General features: G+C 45.4%; 1 protein-coding gene across 3 annotated transcripts in view; it reads right to left on the bottom strand.

Moving 5' to 3' along the window:
- The window catches only part of PLCG1 (phospholipase C gamma 1), a 91987-nt gene that overhangs the window by 49666 nt on the left and 18670 nt on the right, over positions 1-23651 (bottom strand). For all 3 annotated transcript variants that reach the window (XM_035122995.2, XM_035122998.2, XM_035122996.2), the window contains exons 2-4: positions 3189-3341; positions 2053-2146; positions 478-525 (exon numbers count right to left, since the gene is read on the bottom strand). In XM_035122995.2, the coding sequence (XP_034978886.1) occupies positions 478-525; positions 2053-2146; positions 3189-3341 (295 nt within the window). The remainder of the gene's footprint in view (positions 1-477; positions 526-2052; positions 2147-3188; positions 3342-23651) is intronic.

Here is a 23651-nt window from a genome sequence, read left to right as displayed (position 1 = left end):
AGGTTGTCATTGTTTAATCTAATTAATTTATTAAATGCTGCAGCCCTAGTTGCTCTAAAATGTAATTCCCAATACAGTCAACCCTCGGTTGTTGAACATAATCCGTTCCAAAAGCACATTAGGCTTCTGAAATGTTCAACAACCAAGACTTCCGATTGGTTGCAGTAGCTTCCTGCACTCAAGCGGAAGCCGCATCGGATGTTTGGCTTCCAAAAAACGTTCGAAAACATTTACTTCTGGGTTTTTGACCTTCAGAAGCTGAAATGTTCCAAAACAGAGGCATTTGACTGTACTTGTTTAAAATTCAAATGTATGTCTAGTCTTCTTTGTCTTAGGACTGAATAATGTGCAAAAAGACTTCCACTCTTCCAATGCAATGGAACAGCCATTAAACAGAATTGCTGTTTACATAGATTTCAGGATGCCCCCAATAAATGAGACCACACTGTAAACAAGAGAAACTTTTGCTCTATTTACCTATCTTCTCTGTTGCGATCAACTGAGTAGAACTGCTTCCGGAGCCACCTGAAACAAAATAGGTTTTGAAATCTTAAGTCTTCCCAGTGCTGTGCTGACCTTTCAAAGCACAGGTTACCCACAGTTCACCAAATAATAAACAGGTACAGTGGACGTATACTCACTAAACATGGTTGGATAAAGGAAAGAAAAAAGAGCTAGTCGTTATTATTTTCTACAGTATTGTGCAAGGGCTGAATTGCAAATAACCTACGTTGACCTCCAATGCTTCCCTACCCCATGTCTCTGAAAAGCAAAGTTAGAAAGGCTATGCAACAAAATGGTCCGATAAATCCCTGCCACTTCTAACTAGGCATGCATAGGATTGCACAGGGAGAGATATCAAAATTGAATCCTATAAAACTGGGGTGGAGAACCTACACCTGACCTTGTGCTGACCTTTAAAGCCCAAAATGGCCTCGGCCCAGTACACCTGAAGGAGCATCTCCACCCCCATTGTTCTGCCCAGACACTGAGGTCCAGCTCCGAGGGCTTTCTCTCACTGTGAGAAGCAAAGTTACAGGGAACCAGACAGAGGGCCTTCTCGGTAGTGGCGCCCGCCCTGTGGAACACCCTCCCACCAGATGTCAAAGAAATAAACATCTATCTGACTTTTAGAAGACATCTGAAGGCAGCCCTGGTTAGGGAAGCTTTTAATATTTGATGAATTACTGTATTGTAATATTGTGCTGGAAGCCGCCCAGAGTGGCTGGGGAAACCCAGCCAGATGGGTGGGGTATAAATAATTATTATTATTATTATTATTATTATTATTATTATTATTATTATTATTATTATTATTACAAAGTTGCTCTGATGGCTCAGCCCTTTGCTATGTGGATGTGTGACACAACTGGCAATTGTTCTATGCTCTGCTGGCCCTGCCCAGCTGTTGTGCCAAAGCCTTTGTGCTATTTTCCGCCAACCTATTACCCACAAGAGGCTGGCTGGTTGTTCCCTGGTAGCTGCTGAGGGAGACTCTGCAGAAGAGGCAGGAATGATCTCCCCTCCCAAGTCCTGTCCCCATTGGAATGGATGCTTCCACAGATATAGAGAGACACCAGGTGTGGCTGGCAGGAAGAGGGGAAGAAAGAAGAGTGAAGGAACCCAGGCATCCTGCTGATGGGGGTGTCCAGCTTAGCTAAGTGCAACGACAGAGAGCTGGCTGAGCCTCTGAGCTACATTTACATAATTTGCAGCATTATTGTGTTTCCGGGAGTGAAAGATTCAAAAGTGCATTTGTTGATTGATTGACTGGTTGATTGATAAGCTGTCATGGGGCACAGATCAAGGAAGACATGAAGACACATTTTTAATTCTCTCAGCTGTATGGTGGTTTCAGAATCAATCAATCAATACAATCTCAGGATCTTTCGCTCCCGGAAGCTGTAAATTATGGAACTGTACATAAATTTATTATGAAAAGGCAATGTGGGTTTTCTTTCTGGCATGCACAGTCTCAAATACATTGGAGACGAGAGGAATTAAGTGAGAGCCACCTGCCTGTGTCTTCCTGCTCCCAATTTTTTGATTTACCTTTCAATCTGCAGCGGGGTAGCAGCCTTTAGGGTATCCGCCACAAGCCAGTTCAACCCTTTGATCCACATGCTGACTTCTTCTTCGGATGTGGCTGTGAAAATAAAGAACAAGCTGGCCTTGTAAAGATATGAGATACAGGCACTGACCCCTGTTTCCAAGAAGGAAGTCCCCGAGCAGCTGGTCTCCAGCAGGAGGAAGCTAATCCCACCGAGCTAGAGGTTTAATGGCTCTCTGCTTTCATTCATAAACCTCAAGAATATTCCCTGTGTTTCAAGTGTTTATGACTGAAAGCAGCTACCCTTTCTAAACAAATCAAGAATTTATTTTTAATACTCAATGGCAGGCCTATAAATAGCTAGTTTTCTGGTCACCAGTGCCCTGTAAGGTTTGGGCAGTGAGGTGAAGGGGTTTTTCTAAATTGGGAGAAAGTTTGTTGTGGAGACATCCTTCATATCATACACTCTTAAATTATATCCCTATAGTACAGAGGGGACATACTGGCGGCAGCTGATGGGATAACATGAGATAGGCTAGAGATTCCCTATCCCCGATTTAAATATATTAAAAACCAGATGATTAAGGCGTTTGAATTTTCTCAAAGCCCCAGTACATCTTTTAAACATTTTAGAAGTAACAGATGATGATATGATGGTGAAATAACATTAAACAAAAACAAAACATCTCACAAATCAATGCTCAATCTTGCATAGGCTCCCCAAAATGAGTATTAAACCAAACGTTATCCATTTTGATATTTGCTATGCATTAAACAGCATGAGCCTCACATGAGTATGACAGTTAATGGACACACAGCAACAACAGGGCTGGCCACAGAGTAAATTCACAAGATAAGATGTGAACAAGCATCCATTTGCTCAGAAGCCTCATGCTCCCTATAATAGCTATCTATTATGGCAGCTGCTACCAGCAGCCGAGAACCTTCCATCCTCCCAGTATCAGTGCCACCCCTTGCTCCCGCTCTTCTGCTAGAAGCCAGGCTCTCCTGAAGGAAGAGCGGGTTGTGGGAGTTGCACTGGTGCTTAGAAGGCTGTGGCAGGAACAGGACAATCGCCGTGTATCATCTGAACCTATATTTACCCAATAAAAATAGGAAAGTGGAAAAGAGGTCCCACCTTGCAGGCTGAGTGTTTTCAGTCTGAATTCCATGCCATAAAGGATGACAAAACAGTGAGACGGATCTGGCCGGAAAGAGGGATCCTCCTGATACCGGTCAAAGTCTCGAGAGTTTCTTCCCAGACGAATCTCTTGGATTTCACGAATATCAACTGTAAGAGAATAAAAGAAGGGAAAGGGATGAATTATAATGAGGCAAGGTTAGGGTGTGTTAAGAAGGTGCCTGTGATATAGGTTCCAGTATCATGTACTGTGTTAGCTAATACGCAATCTCTCAATATGGCTTGATCCTGGATTGCAATGCTAGTCTAGACCTCTGTCATTAAGAACATAAGAACAGCCCAGCTGTATCACGCCAACAGAGTACCTCAGTGGTCGTCAACCAGTGTGCCGTGGCACCCTGGGGTGCCTTGAATGGTCCCTCTTTCCTTCCTTCTTCCTTTCTCTGATGCCCTCTCACATCTCTGCCTCCCAAAGGCTTGCACAGCTGTTTATTGCAGCACCCCTGGCTATAAATTCCACACCTCTTTCAGGTGCGGAGGGACCAGGGACGGCAACCAGGGCTGTCTTAAGCATATGCGGCACCAGGGTGCACAGATCCGCCCGGTGCCCGCCCCCGGTTACCCAGAATTGACGACCTTTTTTTTAGCAGAGGAGCCCAGTGCAACAAACCAGCCCAAGGCGCACTCTGGGTGGGCCATCGAGGCGCACACGGCAGAGCTGGCTGGCTGCCTCAGTGGCAACAGAGAAGCCCAAGGTGCCAGCAGAGCAAGGCCGGGGCCAGGAGCTGGGGGAGGGGCAGTCAGCGAGCAAGCAGAACCTATAACAGTCGAGCCTGAGGAGACAGTGGCAACTGAGTGAAGCCGGGCGCCTTGTGTAAGCAGCGTACATGCACCGGGTGGGCCTCTTGACCCACCAATCCCAGGTGTGTGGGAGGCCGGAACCGGCTGGCTGCCTCAGCACCCGCTCCAGAAAAGCCTGCAGCGCTCCGACGGGCTCTGCTCCACTCGTCAGTGGCTGTCGGCTGGCCTGGCTCTCTTCAATCCCTAGACTCCAAATCTCGGCCCTGGACACTCGGCCTGGTGCCCCTGAGAGCCCGGAGCCCGGGTGCCCCACACCCCTAGCGCCTATGGGTAAGACGGCCCTGACGGCAACAACTGCTGCCCAGAGGACTCCCAAGGTTGAAAACCTCTGGTGTACCTAGTCCAGCATCCTGTTCTGATAATGCCTACAGGTGTCTACAGGAAGCTCACAAGCAGCACTCTCCCCAGTTTTGATTCCCAGCAACTGGTGCTCAGAGGCATACTGCCTCTAACAGTAGAAGAAAAACAAATCCACTATGTCTAATAGCCATTGAGATCTTTCTTTTTTTAAACTATCCAAGTTTTGGGCCATCACTACATTATGTGTGGCAGTGGTTGGTGGGGCAAGTGACGGCAGGGTGGCACACTCGGCTTCTCAACAATGAGCGCCACTGCCACTTGCTGATAGGGCGAGGCACTCAGCATGGTGGGGGCAGAATGGCAGAGCCAACCCGATGAGGATCCGGCCACTATGCCCACACCACAGTGAGTTCCTGGCACCACCTGTTTCTCCATCTGCAATAATAAAGTCATAGTCAATAAGAGAAAAGAGAAAGGAGGCACTGTAGCCAAAACAGTAGCAAACCAAGATAACCTGTGGTGCAGATAGGCTGGCTAGTTGCAAAGGAGGACAGGGTGTAGAAGAGAGAATTTCAGCAGTTGTAGCTTGCATGACAAAAGCATACCTGCCAAAATCCACTTATTAAAGGTGCAATCATCCTGCTCCTTTTGCACCTGGTCACTCAAGGTGCAGGCACAGGCTAACATCTGCTTGTATATCTTCAAAAAGCCTTCTCCGGCTTAAAGTTGTAGCTTTTTTTATTTTTATTCTATTGCTTTTTTTTTTTAAAAAAAAAAGCAGAACATCTTGCCAGTTCCACACTGGTCACTTCAAGCCCTGCCTGCATTCTAAGCAATTCTAGATTGCTCTGTGGGTCCACCTGGGACCACTAGAGGCCACTGTGACGCACCACAACCTGGTAGCAAATAATGTCTTCGCACAAAGGGGAAATGCAGTCAAGTAGACACTTCTTAGAGGCCCCTTAGGAGCAAATGTGAATGGATGTTTTTCTTTGGACTGCAAAAGCGAGCTGCGTGCTAGTGGCGGGTGAAGTCATATGCAAAAGTGGCTGGGGCGATGGATGTGGCTCTTACCTTTGTACAGTAGGCTGCAAAAGCCACCCAGAAGTCAGATGTTTCTACATTCCCACCCACAATACACATTTGAGACAACAGAGCAATAAGCTGGCAAATGGTGCCACCCCCTAACCAGTTGTAGGTAAAACCCCAAAGGCACACTCACTCTTCCATTGTCTCCTGAGACAGACAGATGCCAACATGTAATGTAAGTAACTGAAGTTAATGCACATAACACCACTCTCCATGTTTTGTTCCAGCCCTTGCTAAAGGGTTCCATTTACTGCTGTTGAAAGGTATACATTTATAACTGATGAGAACAGCCTTGCCTAAATGTGGATCTGAGGTGGGGATCTTGTACATACTGGGCAGAACAGTTGCACTCACCCACACATTTCTTTCTAATATTTTATTTCGCTTTGCTTTGTTTTATGCTTTATGCAAAGACACACACACACACACACACACACACACACACACACACACACACACATGATCATGTCAAACACCAGGATAAATTAAGCAGCTTTTATCGGTTGTTAAAAATCCAACAACTGTAAATTTCCATCCCTCCTTCTTTCTTTCTCATAGGAACACTTTCTCCGCCATCTTTTTGGTCCTTGCTTCCCAGGATTTTCACACACAGTGTGTCTCAGATAGAGCTGGATGACAGGAAACTGAAATCACAAACTGCCCTGGAGACTTCCATATAACAGGCCTCCCACTCTCTCCTGTCCCTCACAGCTGCTCTGTCCCATGATGATCATCAGGCAGGTTTCAAAACCCATCTACTGGCCATAGAGCTGGTTGGACGCCCACTTCAGAGAGAGAGAAACCTTCCTTATTCAAGCAGCTTTTCCCACACCCCTTTCTCCTTTCCCAACCATCCTTTTGCTTAGTGCCTTCTCCTCCCTAGCAATTGTCTCCTGCTGTTGTGACTTTCCACATACCCATCTTGTCATCCCTAGCCCTGAATCCCGACTCGAGGACGTTGAGGAGCAGGCAGGGCCCCCTGAGTCCAAGGATTCCCTTGAAAGGATTTGCAGGTTGGTGCTTGATGAGAAAGTCCTGGAATTCTTGGAGGAACAGCTGGAGGGGTCCTTCAGAGCTTTGGTCCAGGCCAAAGAGCAACAGCACAGTATAATAATAATAATAATAATAATAAATTTTTATTTATACCCCGCCCTCCCCAGTCAAAAACCGGGCTCAGGGTGGCTGACACCAACAGAACCACAATAAAACATAAAAACAATTAATTAAAATACAGATTAAAATACAGTATTAAAATTTAAAGTGCAGCCTCATTTCAAGTAGGCCATAAATCCAAGCCATGAGGGAGAAAAACACAGGGGTCAGGCTGAGTCTAACCCAAAGGCCATGTGTTTAAAGGACCCGAGTCACCAGTCTTCTCATGAGTAGGGCTGGGCAATATCTGGTTTTCAATATCATGATATATTGCCAGCTAAACATTGTGATATCTTGATATATCACAATGTCTGAAATAAGGCTGGAGCTTATACAGTAATAATCTGGGCCATAAGGACGGGCGTCCGGAATGGATTGTGGTCGTGAGTAGAGGTTCCGCTGTAAATATTTCTGGAGAATATATTACTGTTCTGGTAAGGGCTTTATATACCCATAGTAACACCTTGAACTTGGCCCTGTAACAAATTGGGAACTAGTGTAGATCAGTGTTAAAAAGTCAGGTAGACAATCTAGGTGCCACTTGCCACCTGAAAACTAGGTTACAGGTGGTCATCCAACCTCTGATTAAAAACTTCCAAGGAATGAGAGTGTACCACCTACCAAGGGAGTCCTTTCCACTATCAAACAACTCTTACTGTCAGAAAGTTCTTCCTGTTGTTTACTCAGAATCTCCTTTCTTGGCACTTGGAGCCATTCATTTAGGTCCTTCCCCCTCCAGAGCAGGAGAAAACATGCTACCTCCATCTTCCATGTGACACCCCATCAGATATTTGAAGGTGGCTACCCCATCTCCTCTCAATTTCCTCTTTTCCACGCTCAACACACCCAGCTCCTTCAACCATTCCTCATAAGGCTGGGTTTCCAGACCCTTGATCATCTTGGTTGCCCTCCTCTGCACATGTTCCAGCTTGTTAATATCCTTCTTAAATTGTAGGGATATCATGCTTACCTTAGCCTGATATCAACCTGATACCGTGTTTCTCCTAAAATAAGACGGTCCTCAAAAATAAGCCATGTCAGGCTTTTAATTAGTAGAATAAATATAAGACATCCCCCGAAAATAAGCCGGGGGTGGGAGCCGCTTCGGGGAGTGCAGCGCAGCGGGAAGAGCCTGGTGAGAGGCAGCTGCGGCTGCAGGTGAAGCCCGGGATCTGCGTGGGCGACTGTGGGCGAACGCCCTGAGCGCTGCGGCGGTGGTGAAGAGGCGCCCGATCAGCCCGCTTCTCAGCTGATCGGGCGCCTCTTCGCTACCGCCGCAGCGCTCAGGGTGCTTGTCCCTAGTCGCCCACGCAGATCCCGGGCTTCACCTGCAGCCGCAGCTGCCTCTCACCAGGCTCTTCGCGCTGCCGCTTCGGGGAGCACAGTGCAGCACGAAGAGCCTGGTGAGAGGCAGCTGCGGCTGCAGGTGAAGCCCGGGATCTGCGTGGGCGACTGGGGACAAGCACCCTGAGCGCTGCGGCGGTAGCGAAGAGGCGCCCGATCAGCCCGCTTCTCAGCTGATCGGGTGCCTCTTCGCTACCGCCGCAGCGCTCAGGGTGCTTGTCCCCAGTCGCCCACGAAGATCCTGGGCTTCACCTGCAGCCGCAGCTGCCTCTCACCAGGCTCTTCGCGCTGCCGCTTGGGGAGCACAGTGCAGCGCGAAGAGCACTCTTCTGGTGCTCTTGTGTGTGCGTGCGCGCGAGGGAGAAGTCCCCTTTTCCTTACCCAGGTGCAGCAGCAGGAGGTTACCCCCGCGAGGTGGGCAGTCTGTGCTCTGCACACACACACACACCGTTTTGCCTCGCTCCGTCTCTCCCCCCTCCGCAAAGACACACACACACAAAAAAGACATCCCCTGAAGATAAGCCGTGGTGTGTTTTTTGGGAGGAAAAATAAATATAAGACGTGTCTTATTTTAGGAGAAACACGGTATTGTGCTGGGTCTCTACTTTGCCTAGCATGAGGTGAGGTGTGTGCCTTAAACCTGCATAACAAAAGCAAGAGAAAAGTCATGTGGATCTTATCTTTTGCTGATCTGAATCTCCCTGCTTTGGCAGAGGAGCTTATTGTTATGCAGACTCTGTCTCTAGCAAGGGGCACAGGCTTGCAACTTGGGATTGTGTGGGCAGAAAGCAGCTTTTTGTTGTTGTTGTTTAGTCCTTTAAGTCTGTCTGACTCTTCCTGACACTTTTACTGCCCTTTTACTCTGCAACCTACCGGGCAGGCAGGATCTTATGCCTTGCAGATGGCAGGCAGGAAACAGCTACCGGTACTTACTATGCAGTAAAGGCTTTACTGCAGAGTGCTCACTGGAAGGACAGATCCTGAAGCTGAGGCTCCAATACTTTGGCCACCAAGAGAAGAGAAGAGAAGAGAAGAGAAGAGAAGAGAAGAGAAGAGAAGAGAAGAGAAGACTCCCTGGAAAAGACCCTGATGCTGGGAAAGATTGAGGGCACAAGGAGAAAGGGACGACAGAGGACGAGATGGTTGGACAGTGTTCTTGAAGCTACGAACACGAGTTTGACCAAACTGCGGGAGGCAGTGGAAGACAGGAGTGCCTGGCGTGCTCTGGTCCATGGGGTCACGAAGAGTCAGACACAACTAAACAACAACAATAAAGTGTTGCTTCCTGCCTGCCGGGTTTGCAAGGCCAGGGTGAAAAAATATGAAGTATTGCTCTATCACCCACCCCTACTCATGAGTAAGAAATCTATTCATGAGTAAGCCCTGATGTTCCTTCACTGCCAGAAGCTGTGGTTAGGCTGCAGTTTAGGAGGCCAGAGTATTTAAGACCTTCCCCTTGAGCTTCTCAGTTGTTGTGCTAGGGCTAGGCCATTAAACACCTTTCTGTTGCTGGCAACAACACAGGTCTCTGGCTCCTCGTTCTTTGGCACTTAGTCCCTGATTCTAGTCTCCCTGTCTTGCTGTGTTGTCTGGCCTTGCCTTGTTTCCTTTCTTCTGCATCATGTTTGGGACCTAGACTGATTCTCTGTGCTAGACCTCAATTTGTTTGAACTATACTGCATATGCAACCCTGCCTCCATTGGCGAATACTTTGGTGGAGATCCAATTTTTCCATGTGCGCTTTTGGAAATGTTTGTCCCTACATGCGCACTTTCCATTAGTTTCCCATCCTCACCCATGGGCTGTATCCACATTGTGCGTTCTTGTTCCCTCCACATAATCTGCATTCCCCCATCCTCCCTTATCTCCAGAAATCTGAGGTCCGTCATGGGCTTGCATGCAGGTATTTCTTTACCTGTGCGTGTGGCTATCTTATATACACCTGCACAAAACAGTGGGTTGAAAAAAAGTGTGTGTCATGCCTGCGACCACCAGTAGACCACCCATCTAGAGTTTCAGAAACTTGAGGTTTCATGTTTTGGACGTGTGTGCAGATTTTTGTTTAGTTGGGCATGCAGCCAGTTTTTATTTTTGAGATACAAGTTTTCAGATAGAGCAGACTTGCACAAAATAGTGAGTTATTTCCCACCGCCCCTTTTAAATTCCTATGTGTTACATCCTAGTCCTGTTTCTGTTTCATGAAGTCTCACCAGCAGCCTGAGCAACACCTCACCAATGGAGGCAGGGGGTGTGGTGATAGATGGCATCCTGCAAAATGTCACCACATACAGTGGTACCTCGACTTACGAACGACTCGACAACCGAATTTTTCGACTTACAAATGGGGGTAATGGTCGCACGCTTACGAATGTCTCGACATCCGGAAAAAAACCGTGGCGGTTTTAGATAAGAATTTTTCGACTTACGAATTTTCAGATAGGGTTGCTTCGACTTACGAATTTTTAGATAGGGTTGCTTCGACTTACAAATTTATCCGTTTCCAATGCATTCCTATGGGAAATTGCATTTCCAATGGCGTTTTTTGACTTATGAATTTTTCGACTTACGAAGGTGCCTTCGGAACGGATTAAATTTGTAAGTCGAGGCACCACTGTATGTGTAAAACATCAACAACAGCCCCCATACAAAATGCGCTTCGGGATGCCTACCATTGGGTAACATGTAATTTCATGCTGGATCTCCACACACACCCATACGGCATTGTTTGCAGAAAATCCAAATTAAATTAGGGAGGCGGAGGAGAGCAGGCTGCCACTTGGGTGAGGACATCATGAGAACAAAGAAAGAATATGCACATATAGGATGTGTACTGAATCCACTTTAAACTGCTGTGTGTGCACAGCCTATGTCACATGCTCACATTTTATCTCACTCGCTTGCCACATGTGTGGTAAAATGTAATGTGCACCCACCCCAAGCTGACTGTGCTATGTTTACTCAGACCAGACAGGGGGGAAAGGCATAGGGAAGGTTTAACGGTAATGCAGAAGAAGAGGCAGAGGCAGGAAGGAGACAGGGACAGGAAGCTTATGAAACACAGTGTCCTGCTTTGCTGTGGAACAAGCTCACCATCTTTCCCTTCTCACAGAGCAATTCCATTTCCCCCTCAGTCTTTCCAAACTTCCAGAGATCCCCAGCCTCTCCACCACCTGGAATGAGGCCATAAGCTGGTCCTGGTTCTGCTTCATAAAGTCCCACAAAAGAGAAATCCACCTGTTTCTTACAGGCTCAAAGGGATACATTCCCCTAGACGCATGCACACGGAGGGGTGTAACCATGTAGGAAACATTTACTGTTTTGCATTTATCCAGCTGTGTTTCCAAGGCTATGTATTCTAAAATCTGGTATTAGGTATAATAAGCATGCACTTTTGCTTCTCAGGCCCACAAATGACTTGAGGGGAGGAAAAAGAAAAATAATTGGGGTGGGTGGGGGGAATAATGGAAGGGAACAGCAGAATTCAATGACTGATCAGGACAACAGCATCTGGTGACAACAAGATTACTGAAGCTCACATGGGTTTAAAAAAAAGATCGAGTAGAGGAGAGACCATTTATGCTGCCGTCTCACTTCTAATGGAGGTTCACGGGATCTTGTTTAACAAAACAAACACACAGAGAGTCAGGTCAATATCCTTCCTGGAAAATGACTGAAAACCCTCAGTGGAATCAATTAATGACATGTGTGACTCACAGTTTTCCAAGCACAAGACATTTCCAAGCAGCGCAGAGTAAAAACCCTTTTGCAGACACCCAGGTATAATGGAACCCCTACTGTAAAAATACAAAACTGTGTGTGTTTTTTTCATCCACAACCTATCATATAAGCATATTTCAACCAGTCAGGCATTGTTTGCTCATGTTTGTTTCACTTTTAAATGTGCCTTTAGAAGTAGAAACAGCTTTGGCAAAGATGCCTCTGCCCAAGACAGCAGGCAGGTATGTTTACCCATGAGCTAACTCTACAGTCAAGCCTCAAGGAGAGATGGAGAAGGGAAGCAGGGAGATGAGGCTACCATCTTTCTGAAGCTAAGCAGGTCCAGGTCTGGATAGTAGACTTCCTGGGAGCCATATTTATATTGTGGCTTCAGGACAAGTCACGAGAAGTGATTCATAAAGGATAATAATAATAATCACTTCCTTGGGTTCCATAATGGAAGGAAGGCAGGATATAAATGTAAGAAAATAAGTATGTCAATTTTGATGTATTAATTTATCCAGGGTGTTGATATATCTTTAAATAGCTTGCCATTGTGATGAATTTAACACAAGTCCTAGTTTATTCTGTACCTTCCTTTTCAACAGTACATTGAGTCCAACCTGTTAGGGCCCAGCACCAAAAGGAATGTTTTGCTTGCCAATGCACACAAAATTATAGCCAACGAGATTTAGAACTATAAATATCAGAATGTGGAGGGAAGTGGAACTTTAAAAAAAATGAATAAAACAATGTATTGTGCTTCAATGGGTACATATTAATATACATTTGAGCTGGATTAAATCTGAAATTTCTCGTTGGGCTGACACTCCTATGCTAGCAACACGAGGGTTACTGCCAGCTCTGAGCCCACATGTCCTTATGGCTTTCAGCAGGTGCATGGAGCATTTAACAAGATGGCTAGGGTGTCCAATAGACCTAACCTTACCATGACTTTTTTTCATTCAAATACTGAAAAAAGCAAAATGAAGCCCCCTCCCCATAAATCCGCACACCCACTGATCCCTGGAGTGCGTCGAAAGCAAATTGCAGGAGTCAGTCTACCTGCCCCTCATGTCCCCAGCTACACCTTTAGATGAAAAAGGGATTTAGGAAGCTGCTGGGAAAATGGGCGCACTGAACAACTGAACAATTTCCTCAAGCCCTTTGGGTAAAACCAATGTGTTTTACTTCTGAAAACTCTGAAAGGGAGCTGGGAAGGCTGCAGTAAGGTTACAGAGGCCAATGATATCCAGACACTCGGCTGAACTCAAGCTCTCATGTCCCAATTCAAGCAAACCAAAGCTGCCCAGTTCCCTCCGAGAGCTTTGGTGGAATGCCAGGCACACCATAAGGGATTGATGAAGTGGCTGCACTGATCTCTAAGGAATTGGAGATGGCTGGGTGATAGAAGTAGTGCCAGAAAACTTCCAGCATATGACTCCCCTTTCTGATCCAACATTTAAACAAAGCTGAAATCCTGCCAACTGGCTGTTCAAAAGCAGGTGATGGGGTCTGCATTCAGCCCCCTCCCTCCTCTTTGTTCCACACCACCCACTCCTCATTCCCCTGCAATATATAATACTTTTTCAGCAGGTTACTTGCACACAGTCTCACGGAACACATAATACTCAACACTAAGCATCAATACATAAAACAAGCCATTCTAGGAACCCTCACTACCCCATGATTACTAATGCATTTTTGAAATTCCCATTTAATTAGAATCAGAGTCTGAGAACTGCAACTTCCAATTCCCAAAGTCTGCGAGACGGGGAATTGCCTGAGAGGCATGGACAACTATATTATTTTAAGCATTACTGTGCATCTTTGCATTAAATTTTAAAGCTTATACAGGGACAAAGGATGCAATTGTATGTCCTTTTCAGTTTTGGAACATCAGGACATTGAAAAAGGACGTATACACAAACACACACACACACACAGTCATCAGAGTTGCTATTTTCTTCCCAGTCTTCCACATCTGTGTAGACAATTATGTGTTTCGGTGATAAACTAGCTCAGATAGAGAAGTTAGAAAGATAGATAAAAATGAGACTGAGGGCAGGCAGACTGTCTCAAAGAAAAAGGTGGCATAAGAAAAAACCAACTAAGTTTTACTTAGAATAAAGGTAAAGGTACCCCTGGCCATTAGGTCCAGTCGCAGACGACTCTGGAGTTGCAGTGCTCATCTCGCTCCATAGGCCAAGGGAGCTGGCGTTTGTCCGCAGACAGCTTCCGGGTCATGTGGCCAGCATGATTAAGCCGCTTCTGGCGAACCAGAGCAGCACACGCAAACGCCGTTTACCTCCCTGCCAGAGCGGTACCTATTTATCTACTTGCACTTTAACATGCTTTCGAACTGCTAGGTGGGCAGGAGCAGAGGCCGAGCAATGGGAGCTCTCCCCGTCGCGGGGATTCGAACCGCCAATCTTTTGATCGGCAAGCCCTAGGCTCCGTGATTTAGACCACAGCGCCACCCGCGCTTAGAATAGACCCATTTAAATTAATGCATGTGACTACATGAGGCCCTCAGCAGAAATAGGTCCTCTATCCCTAACAAACAGCACAACATTATTGACACAATGACACAGGGTATCCCCTTCTCTTGTCACCTGTCCCACCCAGTTCTTAGATTCGCCTTTGGGTATTTGAATGGCAGAAGATTGAGCACAAATGTTCAGCAGAAATAGAAGCCACTTCCCTTGCATCTTGCCTCAGTAAGTGCAGAGTGCTCCCCTTCGCTGCCACCCTTGTGGTTCGAGCTTCCTTCCCACCCCTTTCATTTACTAGCAGGAAAGGCACTTCTGTGTGTCAAACAAGCGAAGAATGGCTCTGCGGAAGCCACTACAGAATCAGATCAGCTACTCCCCCACTGGTACACCATGTGGTTTTACCACTCAACTCCACGCTTGCTCATCCTCAAAGAAAAAAAAGCTCTCGGGACCATTAATTTTCTCAGCCAAGAACAACCAGGTTCCTCAGGTTGCCAGCTTGCAACCAAGAGAATAATCTGTCACTTTCAAAATAACAAAGGTCAAGCAAAAGACCCCTTTAGGGAAAGGGTCCTAGCTCAGTGGTAGAGCAGATGCTCTACCTTTGCACCAGGTAGGGTTGCGAGAAAATTCCATTTCAAACTGTGGAGAAGTGCTACAGTTGGTGGATAAAATACTAGGCTACATGATGGGCCAGTGGTCTGACTCAATATAAGACAGGTGCCTAGGTTCCTAAGATAGCAGCCAACCCCAGCTTCTCCCAACCATATCATCTTGTTCAGGCTTCCTCAACCTTGGCCCTCCAGATGTTTTTGGCCTACAACTCCCATGATCCCTAGCTAGCAGGACCAGTGTTCAGGGATGATGGGAATTGTAGTCTCAAAACATCTGGAGGGCCGAGTTTGAGGAAGCCTGATCTTGTTCTTTCTTCCACCATCACTCCTCATTGCACAGGTGGAATGGAAGGCTGCTCCCTTCTGTAGGTACGGTAGCCCCCTGGGATAGCTCAATTGGAAGAGCATGAGGCACTTAATTTGAGGGTCATGGGTTCAAGCCCCATGTTGGGCAACAGTTTCCCTTGTGTTCCCTTCCAACTCTATGATTCTCCTCTATGATTCTATTAGGAAGGCGAGAAAGGCAGTGGAAAGAACCAGGTGCGGAATCACACCTACTGGTAGTTTATTCCTCACTCAGAAACAAACATCTCCAGGTTGTAAACGGTCATGAGGGCCACCTGTCATGGATGCTTTAGCTGACATTCATGGATGACTCTTGGGGTCCCTTCCAACTCTACAATTCTATTATTCTATTATTCTAAACAGTCAAATTTCCTGCATTAAAAGCAAAACCTCAAATAACATCCAAAATGAGATGCAACTGCCGTTCTCAGCAGAATACCCACATTTATGCCTTCTAAGGTTCAAGCAGCCCCAAGAGGGAAGAAACACCTCAGCTTCGTGATGTATCCATAGAATGACAACATAAGTGCTAGAGAACAGCAACATATAAAATTATCAGTTTTACTAGCCTAGGGTATCGGGACATGTATTCCTAGTGCATATGACAGTGGCACAGGTACCCATAAGGGTTGTAATCCAATTAAATAACAACTGCCCGACCCTGCAGCCAAGACACACAAATTATTGTTTGTAGGATTTATGCAGATTGTTTTAATCTGCTTGCTTGAAGGATTCGGTGCTTGCCTTGCGTTTTGTTTTTGCTTTTACAAAGCTGTCAGGAAATTCTTTGTTCAGTTCCTGGGCTGTGCAGAGAGTAACCTGTAGGAGGATGAATTGTGCCGGGCAGCGGTGGGGAAGAGAGGCGTCACGGGGGGGGGGGGGACGGAAATCTGTGCTCAGTTGGGAGGAATATTTTCTCTAATAGAAGGTAAAGCAGCCCACACATTCACCACACACCAACCCCCAAAGCAGGAAAATGGTACTTTTAAAGGATGGGAAAGAAAATAAAGCTCATATTGTCAGTAACTACCTGGACTTTATCAGAACAGAGCAGTTACTATTGACCCCCTTTCTGGGGTGCCTTAGGGAACGAGACAAAAATCCTCGCTCAAATCAATCTGAGTGAGAAACTGGGGACATCTGGGGTGAAGTGAAATATTTACCAAAACTATACCCCCAGTTCACCTTTTTGTTCCCACCATCACTGCCACCTCCTCTTTCTTCCTGGTGCTGCTCCTGGGAGTCCTGGTGGCTTTCTTCCCAGCAGGAAAGTATTACCCTTGTCCTTCATAACAATGCTATGCTATGAAGCCAATTAAGAGTAAGGGCAATGTTTATTGCTCTTGCCCTATAGTTTGTTGGAATGGGAAAATAAAATGCCACCAGGACTCCACGGCTGGCAAAGGCTTGGCACCATTTCAACTCACCTCCCAACCACTCTAGAAAGCACACGAGGTAGAAATTCAGGATTTGCTGAGGAAGTGGGGGAGAACTGAGAAGGTTAGCCCCATACATGAAGAGAGCCTGTGTTTACGAAATACTGAAGGAAGTGATTTCTGAATAATTAAGTACAGTGGTGTTTCACAAGATGAAATTAATTCATGCCGTGAGTCGCTTCATCTAGCAATAATTTTGTCTTGTGAAGCACGGGTTGCTGCGGCAAAAAAAAAAAAACCCGCTGAAAAACTTTGTCTTGCTAAGCGCGGCCATTGAAAACTTCGTCTTGCGAGTCACCAAAAACATTGCAAGACACTTTCGTCTAGCGAGGTACCACTGTACAGTAGTACTTGCGAGGTACCACTGTACAGTACTATTATATTTTAAGAACTCTACCCGAATTTCACCTAAAGCTTCTCCTTGTTTTCCCTCCCAAATTGTTACATGAGTTTCTGTGGTTGGTTCTGTTTACTACTCCCCATCCTGGGCCTTATGCTACAACCTTTCCCTTCTATCCGGGTCTAGCACACTGGATCCACAAATTTAAGATTGCGACAAAACAAACACAAGCCTTCCCAACTATTCCCAACCTGCGTAGCGTCATGCAAGTCACAAATAAACACCGAACGCCTCGGCCAACACCAGCCACCCTCCTGAAGGTAAACAGGAAGCCCTTGCAGAGTGGAACTCCTCTTCAGTCTCCAGGCTTTACAGCACACCCACTTGTCTGGAGTACAGCGCTCCTCTTGTTCCAGCAAACAATGATTACTTTAGCCAGGGCCAGAGGTTACCAATCCCACGCACTGGGGTTTGGTTACATAAACATTCATTCTCCCTTGTCAATGCAATCATAGTTGGGTGGAATGAGACTTGAACAGCTGGAACAAGATGGCTGGCACGAAGGAGAACGCAGTAGCCCGGGGGTGGTAATTTGTTCCTGTGGTCCAGAGACAAAACGGGACATACATCGGCCTCGACAGGCAACAGATGGATACCATAATATGAGAACAGTGCATAGGTCTAGATACGTAGAACCAAGAGATGGGCGTACAGTGAAGGCCACGGAGCACGTTGCAATGTTATACATCCGTATTATTCTCTCAAGTAGGGATGGGTGAATATTCATTTTTGGCTTGTCTCTGTTTTCCATCTTAAATTATCCATATTTCTACATCAGCTCTCTCAACTGTAGGCAGTGACTTTTAGGTGCACCTGGTATGTGTGTGACCATGCATGCACGCTGAACCCAGAAGCAACCCAAAAATGAAAAAAAAAACGGGACAGGGCAGAACAGGGTATTTGCAGGCTTTTTAAATGGTGTTTCAAATATATGTGATTTCACTTAAATGCACAGTGCCTTGGAATGTAACCATTAGAAGTGAGACGGCAGCAAAAAAGAAAAAAAATGTATCCAGATTCTTTTTTAAAAATCTGGTAACCTTAACGTAAAAGGTAAAGAGACCCCTGACCATTAGGTCCAGTCATGACTGACTCTGGGGTTGCAGCGCTCATCTCGCTTTATTGGCCGAGGGAGCCGGCGTACAGCTTCCATGTCATGTGGCCAGCATGACAAAGCTGCTTCTGGCAAACCAGAGCAGCACACAGAAATGCCGTTTACCTTCCCGCTCTAGCGGTACCTATTTATCTACTTGCACTTTGACATGCTTTCGAACTGCTGGGACTGAACAACGGGAGCTCACCCCGTCGCGGGGATTCAAACTTCCGACCTTCTGATCAGCAAGCCCTAGGCCCTGTGGTTTAACCCACAGCGCCACCCGCATCCCTACCTTGACGTAACCCCCACGCAAATCGGGAGTTGCCTGTAAAATATAAAATAAACAAACCTCATGAAAATTGGCAACACTGTGTGTGTATTTCTTACTATGTATATTTTTATGGTCTGCCTAATATCCACATTTACCCTAATAGAATGCATTTTTGTATGTTATTTTCACTAATATATGCATGCTTTACTATAGCATATGATTATTATTTTTTAGCATATGACTTGGCAGGAGAACTGCACTACAAAATGCAGATCACTGGGATAGATGTGTTTCAGCTTGCATATTGTTTCAAAAATGAGAATTTAGTAAGCTCGCCTTTAAATGTAGTGTGTGTCAAATTTCTCCCTACCCCTACTCTCAATTTACACTTTGGAGTCCACATTCATGGCTTCAGGGGCATCACGGTGTAATAGGAATTTCAGTAGGTAATTACCTAGCCAAAGTCTTAACTTTCCACTTCTCTCATCCATCCACCCCCCCCCAATTTCTGCCTTAAACATTCCTTTTGTTATTGCCAATTAGTGCGGCAATGAGATTTAGACAAATCCTGCTTTTAAGAGAACAAGTAGTCACCCAGTTGCTCATTGCAGCAGGGGCTGTTGTGCATAGCCAACATCCAACTCTAGGGATAATTTCCTCAGCACTACCCCAAAAAATATCACAGCTACATTCAGTAATGTGGCACTGAACAAGCCTTGTCTCTACAAATGATTAGAGTTGGCTTTTTAAAGGATGTTTTCTTCAATTACTCCTAACTTAACTATGGCTGGTGTTTCGTTTTTGTTTCAGTCAAGATGATGATCTTGACAAAGTCTCCCAATATTAAAAACTATAATCTTATAATCAATGGGGAAGCATTTCCCTGGCCATTCGGTAAAGTCCTGAAAATGTCCATATTTTCAACAGAAATATTTCAAAGGGAAACTCCAGCAATTAAGATGAATTGCTGGATTTCATTTAAGTTTGACACAATCAACTATGGACCCAATAGAAACTGGGGGTGGCTAGCCCACAACAGAACATGTCTTTCTTTTTAGAGGTTTATGTACACTATTCAGTTTTCTTTGCCAATTCAGTTGAGAGTAGTCACACTGACTCCTTTTATCTTTTACTCCTTTTACGGTATAACATCTCATCTTCATTTGTGCTCTGTGGCTTGCATTTTCTATCTCATTCTGTAAAAAAAAATTAAAATCCCCTAGTATTTTGCCTACTGAGGTTTACCATCTCATGCAACTGAGGAACTGAGCTCAGACCCACAAAAGCTAATGCACCAATTAATTTGCTAGTCTTAAAATGGCAAGATTTTTTCCCTGCTGTTTTTGCTTAGCAATTTGGGGTAGCATCTAAGCCCAGTCATGACAGACTCTGCAAAGGCCCCCACTCCCTTGCCCTTCAGTTGTGATGCTTACGAACAGTTCTCTTTTGCTTCCTTGTTTCAAATACTTTTTACACAGGAAACCTTGGGTGAGAGTTGATAGAATACTATTTGAAGATTCAGTAGGAATAGAATTGTCCTAGCTTTAACTGACTTTAATAATAATAATAATAATAATAATAATAATAATAACAACAACAACAACAACAACAACACCAGTAACACTCCCCATTCCTGTAGGGATGTATTGAAGTTCTTTATCATCTGCTAGTGACTAATCTGGCCTCAGTCATGAAAATTGCCACAGAACCACAAACCCCACCCAGCCATCAGCCCAATACTCTCCAGGCCAGTGGAGTGAGCCACAAGCTGATAAAGGATGCTCTGTAAATGGTTTTGTGATTCCAGTCAGCAGAAAGCAGCCAATTTCTTCCTCAGCATGAATTAAAAGACCGCCTGGATTAGACCATCTGGGTACCAAAACCCTTCAGTTGCAATTCTTCATCTTCTGCAATGATGTACTTATACACACACACACACACACACACACACACACACACTCAAACCCAAAAGTGGAGCAATAACCAGGACAGAATGTGGAAGGGCACTGGCGGCGGGAGGCCTCATTAGGGAAAGCGTGCCTCAGTTTAAGAACAGTTTCAGTTTAAGAACGGACTTCCGGAATGGATTAAGTTCGTAAACCGAAGTACCACTGTATATGTAGAGCAAAAGGGGGGAAATGTTGTAAACACTGGTGCCAAATGGAAACAAAAAGCAAAAAGCAGAACTGAACCAATTCCATTGGAAATAGTCGTAAATAACCATTCCTCATTCCCCAGGGAGCCTGCTTTGGACCCCTATTATGACTAAGGATCTGGGGGGACCAACCATAGCTCCAGTGCAGCCTGAAATGCCCCCTCTTATTGATTTCTTCCCTCCTTCAACCTACCGCAATAACTCCTCTGATAATATCCCAAGCCCTGCCTTGATCCCCGATTCTTCCCCTTCACCCCTGGACTTCAAGTGCCATCAGTCACAGCAGAAAGTCCAAACAGTAATTGCCATATGAGTTTCTGTTTGGTTGTCAGAAGTCTCCGTGAACAAGGGTCTCCTTGAGTTTCCAGCATCCCCACTAGGTGTGATCATGAACAGACAGCAATCTCTTGATTTGCTATGTTAATTAACATGTGTTTTGGTGATAGGAAGCCATGGTCTTTATACAGGCCCAAAGTGACAGAATTACGCTTCTTGATAAACTGGAATTCCCCTTGGAAGTTTCCTTGCTGAAAAATGACCACTTCAAGTCAACAGCAGAGTCTCTTGGGTGATTTGACCCCTTCCCCACAGGTTTCTGAACGCTGCCTTTTTTTGAAGCGACGTTCGTTATTTCTGCATAGAGAATGGCCTGTTCTGGCCGATTATGTCAAGAATGCAGGAACTGATGGGGAGCTGTCGCCTATATCATGTTGTAAGACGAGCAGGTAGATAAACCCTGCCGATTTTAGGTCCTTGAAAGAGTGTTGCTTGAGCAGATACAGGGACAGAGCTGGTCGTGTGGGTTTGTTGCAAGCTTTGGTCCCTGTTTTTGGATCTCTCTCATGTAGCCTGCTGCTTCTGGAGAATAACTATTTTATAAGGGGCCTGTCATACCCCTTCATGGATCAATGCCTTGTCGTGGCGAAGGGGCTTGAATAACTCAGAGAAGCTATGAGCTATGCCATGCAGGGCCACCCAAGATGGACAGGTCATAGTGGAGAGTTTTGACTAAACGTGATCCACCTGGAGAAGGAACTGGCAAGCCACTCCAGTATCCCTGCCAAGAAAACTCCATGGACAAAGACAACAGGCATATAAAAGTTATGACGCTGGAAGATGAGCCCCTCAGGTCGGAAGGCGTCCAACATGCTACTGAGGAAGAGCGGAGGACAAGTACAAGTAGATTCAGAGCTGATGAAGCGGCTGGGCCAAAGCCGAAAGGACGCTCAGTTGCGGATATGCCTGGAAGCGAAAGGAAAGTCCGATGCTGTAAAGAAAAATATTGCATAGGAACCTGGAATGTAAGAACCATGAGTGGAGGTAAGCTGGATGTGGTCAAAAATGAGATGACAAGAATAAATATCGACATCCTGGGCATCAGTGAACTAAAATGGAAGGGAATGGGCGAATTCAGTTCGGGTGACTATCATATCTACTACTGTGGGCAAGAATCCTGTAGCAGAAATGGAGTGGCCCTCATAGTCAACAAAAGAGTGGCAAAAGCTGTAATGGGATGCAATCTCAAAAATGACAGAATGATCTCGATACGAATCCAAGGCAGACCTTTTAACATCACAGTAATCCAAGTTTATGCACCAACTACCGGTGCTGAAGAAAGTGAAATTGACCAATTCTATGAAGACCTACAACAACTTCTAGAAATGACACCAAAGAAGGATGTTCTTCTCATTACAGGGGATTGGAATGCTAAAGTAGGGAATCAAGAGATAAAAGGAACAACTGGCAAGTTTGGCCTTGGAGTTCAAAATGAAGCAGGGCAAAGGCTAATAGAGTTCTGTCAAGAGAACAAGCTGGTCATCACAAACACTCTCTTCCAACAACACAAGAGACGACTCTACACATGGATATCACCAAATGGGCAGCATCGAAATCAGATTGATTATATTCTCTGCAGCCAAAGATGGAGAAGCTCTATACAGTCAGCAAAAACAAGACCTGGAGCTGACTGTAACTCAGATCATCAGCTTCTTATAGCAAAATTCCAGCTTAAACTGAAGAAAGTAGGAAAAACCACTGGGCCAGTAAGATACAATCTGAATCAAATCCCTTATGAATACACAGTGGAAGTGAGGAACAGGTTTAAGGATTTAGATTTGGTGGACAGAGTGCCTGAAGAACTATGGATGGAGGCTCGTAACATTATACAGGAGGCAGCAACGAAAACCATCCCAAGGAAAAGGAAATGCAAGAAAGCAAAATGGCTATCCAACGAGGCCTTACAAATAGCAGAGGAGAGGAGGCAAGCAAAATGCAAGGGAGATAGGGAAAGATACAGGAAACTGAATGCAGACTTCCAAAAAACAGCAAGGAGAGACAAGAGGGTCTTCTTAAATGAGCAATGCAAAGAAATAGAGGAAAACAATAGAATGGGGAAAACCAGAGATCTGTTCAAGAAAATTGGAGATATGAAAGGAACATTTCGTACAAAGATTACCATAATCAAGGACAAAAGTGGTAAGGACCTAACAGAAGCAGAAGACATCAAGAAGAGGTGGCAAGAATACACAGAGGAATTATACCAGAAAGATATGGAGGTCTCATACACCCCAGGTAGTGTGGTTGCTGACCTTGAGCCAGACATCTTGGAGAGTGAAGTCAAATGGGCCTTAGAAAGCATTGCTAATAACAAGGCCAGTGGAAGTGATGATATTCCAGCTGAACTATTTAAAATTTTAAAAGATGATGCTGTTAAGGTGCTACACCCAATATGCCAGCAAGTTTGGAAAACTCAGCAATGGCCAGAGGATTGGAGAAGATCAGTCTACATCCCAATTCCAAAGAAGGGCAGTGCCAAAGAATGCTCCAACTACCGCACAATTGCGCTCATTTCACACGCTAGCAAGGTTATGCTTAAAATTCTACAAGGCAGGCTTAGGCAGTATGTGGACGGAGAACTCCCAGAAGTGCAAGCTGGATTTCGAAAGGGCAGAGGAACCAGAGACCAAATAGCAAACATGCGCTGGATTATGGAGAAAGCTAGAGAGTTCCAGAAAAACATCTACTTCTGCTTCATTGACTATGCAAAAGCCTTTGACTGTGTCGACCACAGCAAACTATGGCAAGTTCTTAAAGAAATGGGAGTGCCTGATCACCTCATCTGTCTCCTGAGAAATCTCTATGTGGGACAAGAAGCTACAGTTAGAACTGGATATGGAACAACTGAT

The sequence above is a fragment of the Zootoca vivipara genome, chromosome 7 (genome assembly GCF_963506605.1).
Source record: "Zootoca vivipara chromosome 7, rZooViv1.1, whole genome shotgun sequence".
NCBI lineage: Eukaryota > Metazoa > Chordata > Lepidosauria > Squamata > Lacertidae > Zootoca > Zootoca vivipara.
Note: the sequence above shows the minus strand (reverse complement) of the source record. Positions and strands in the feature narration are given on the sequence as shown.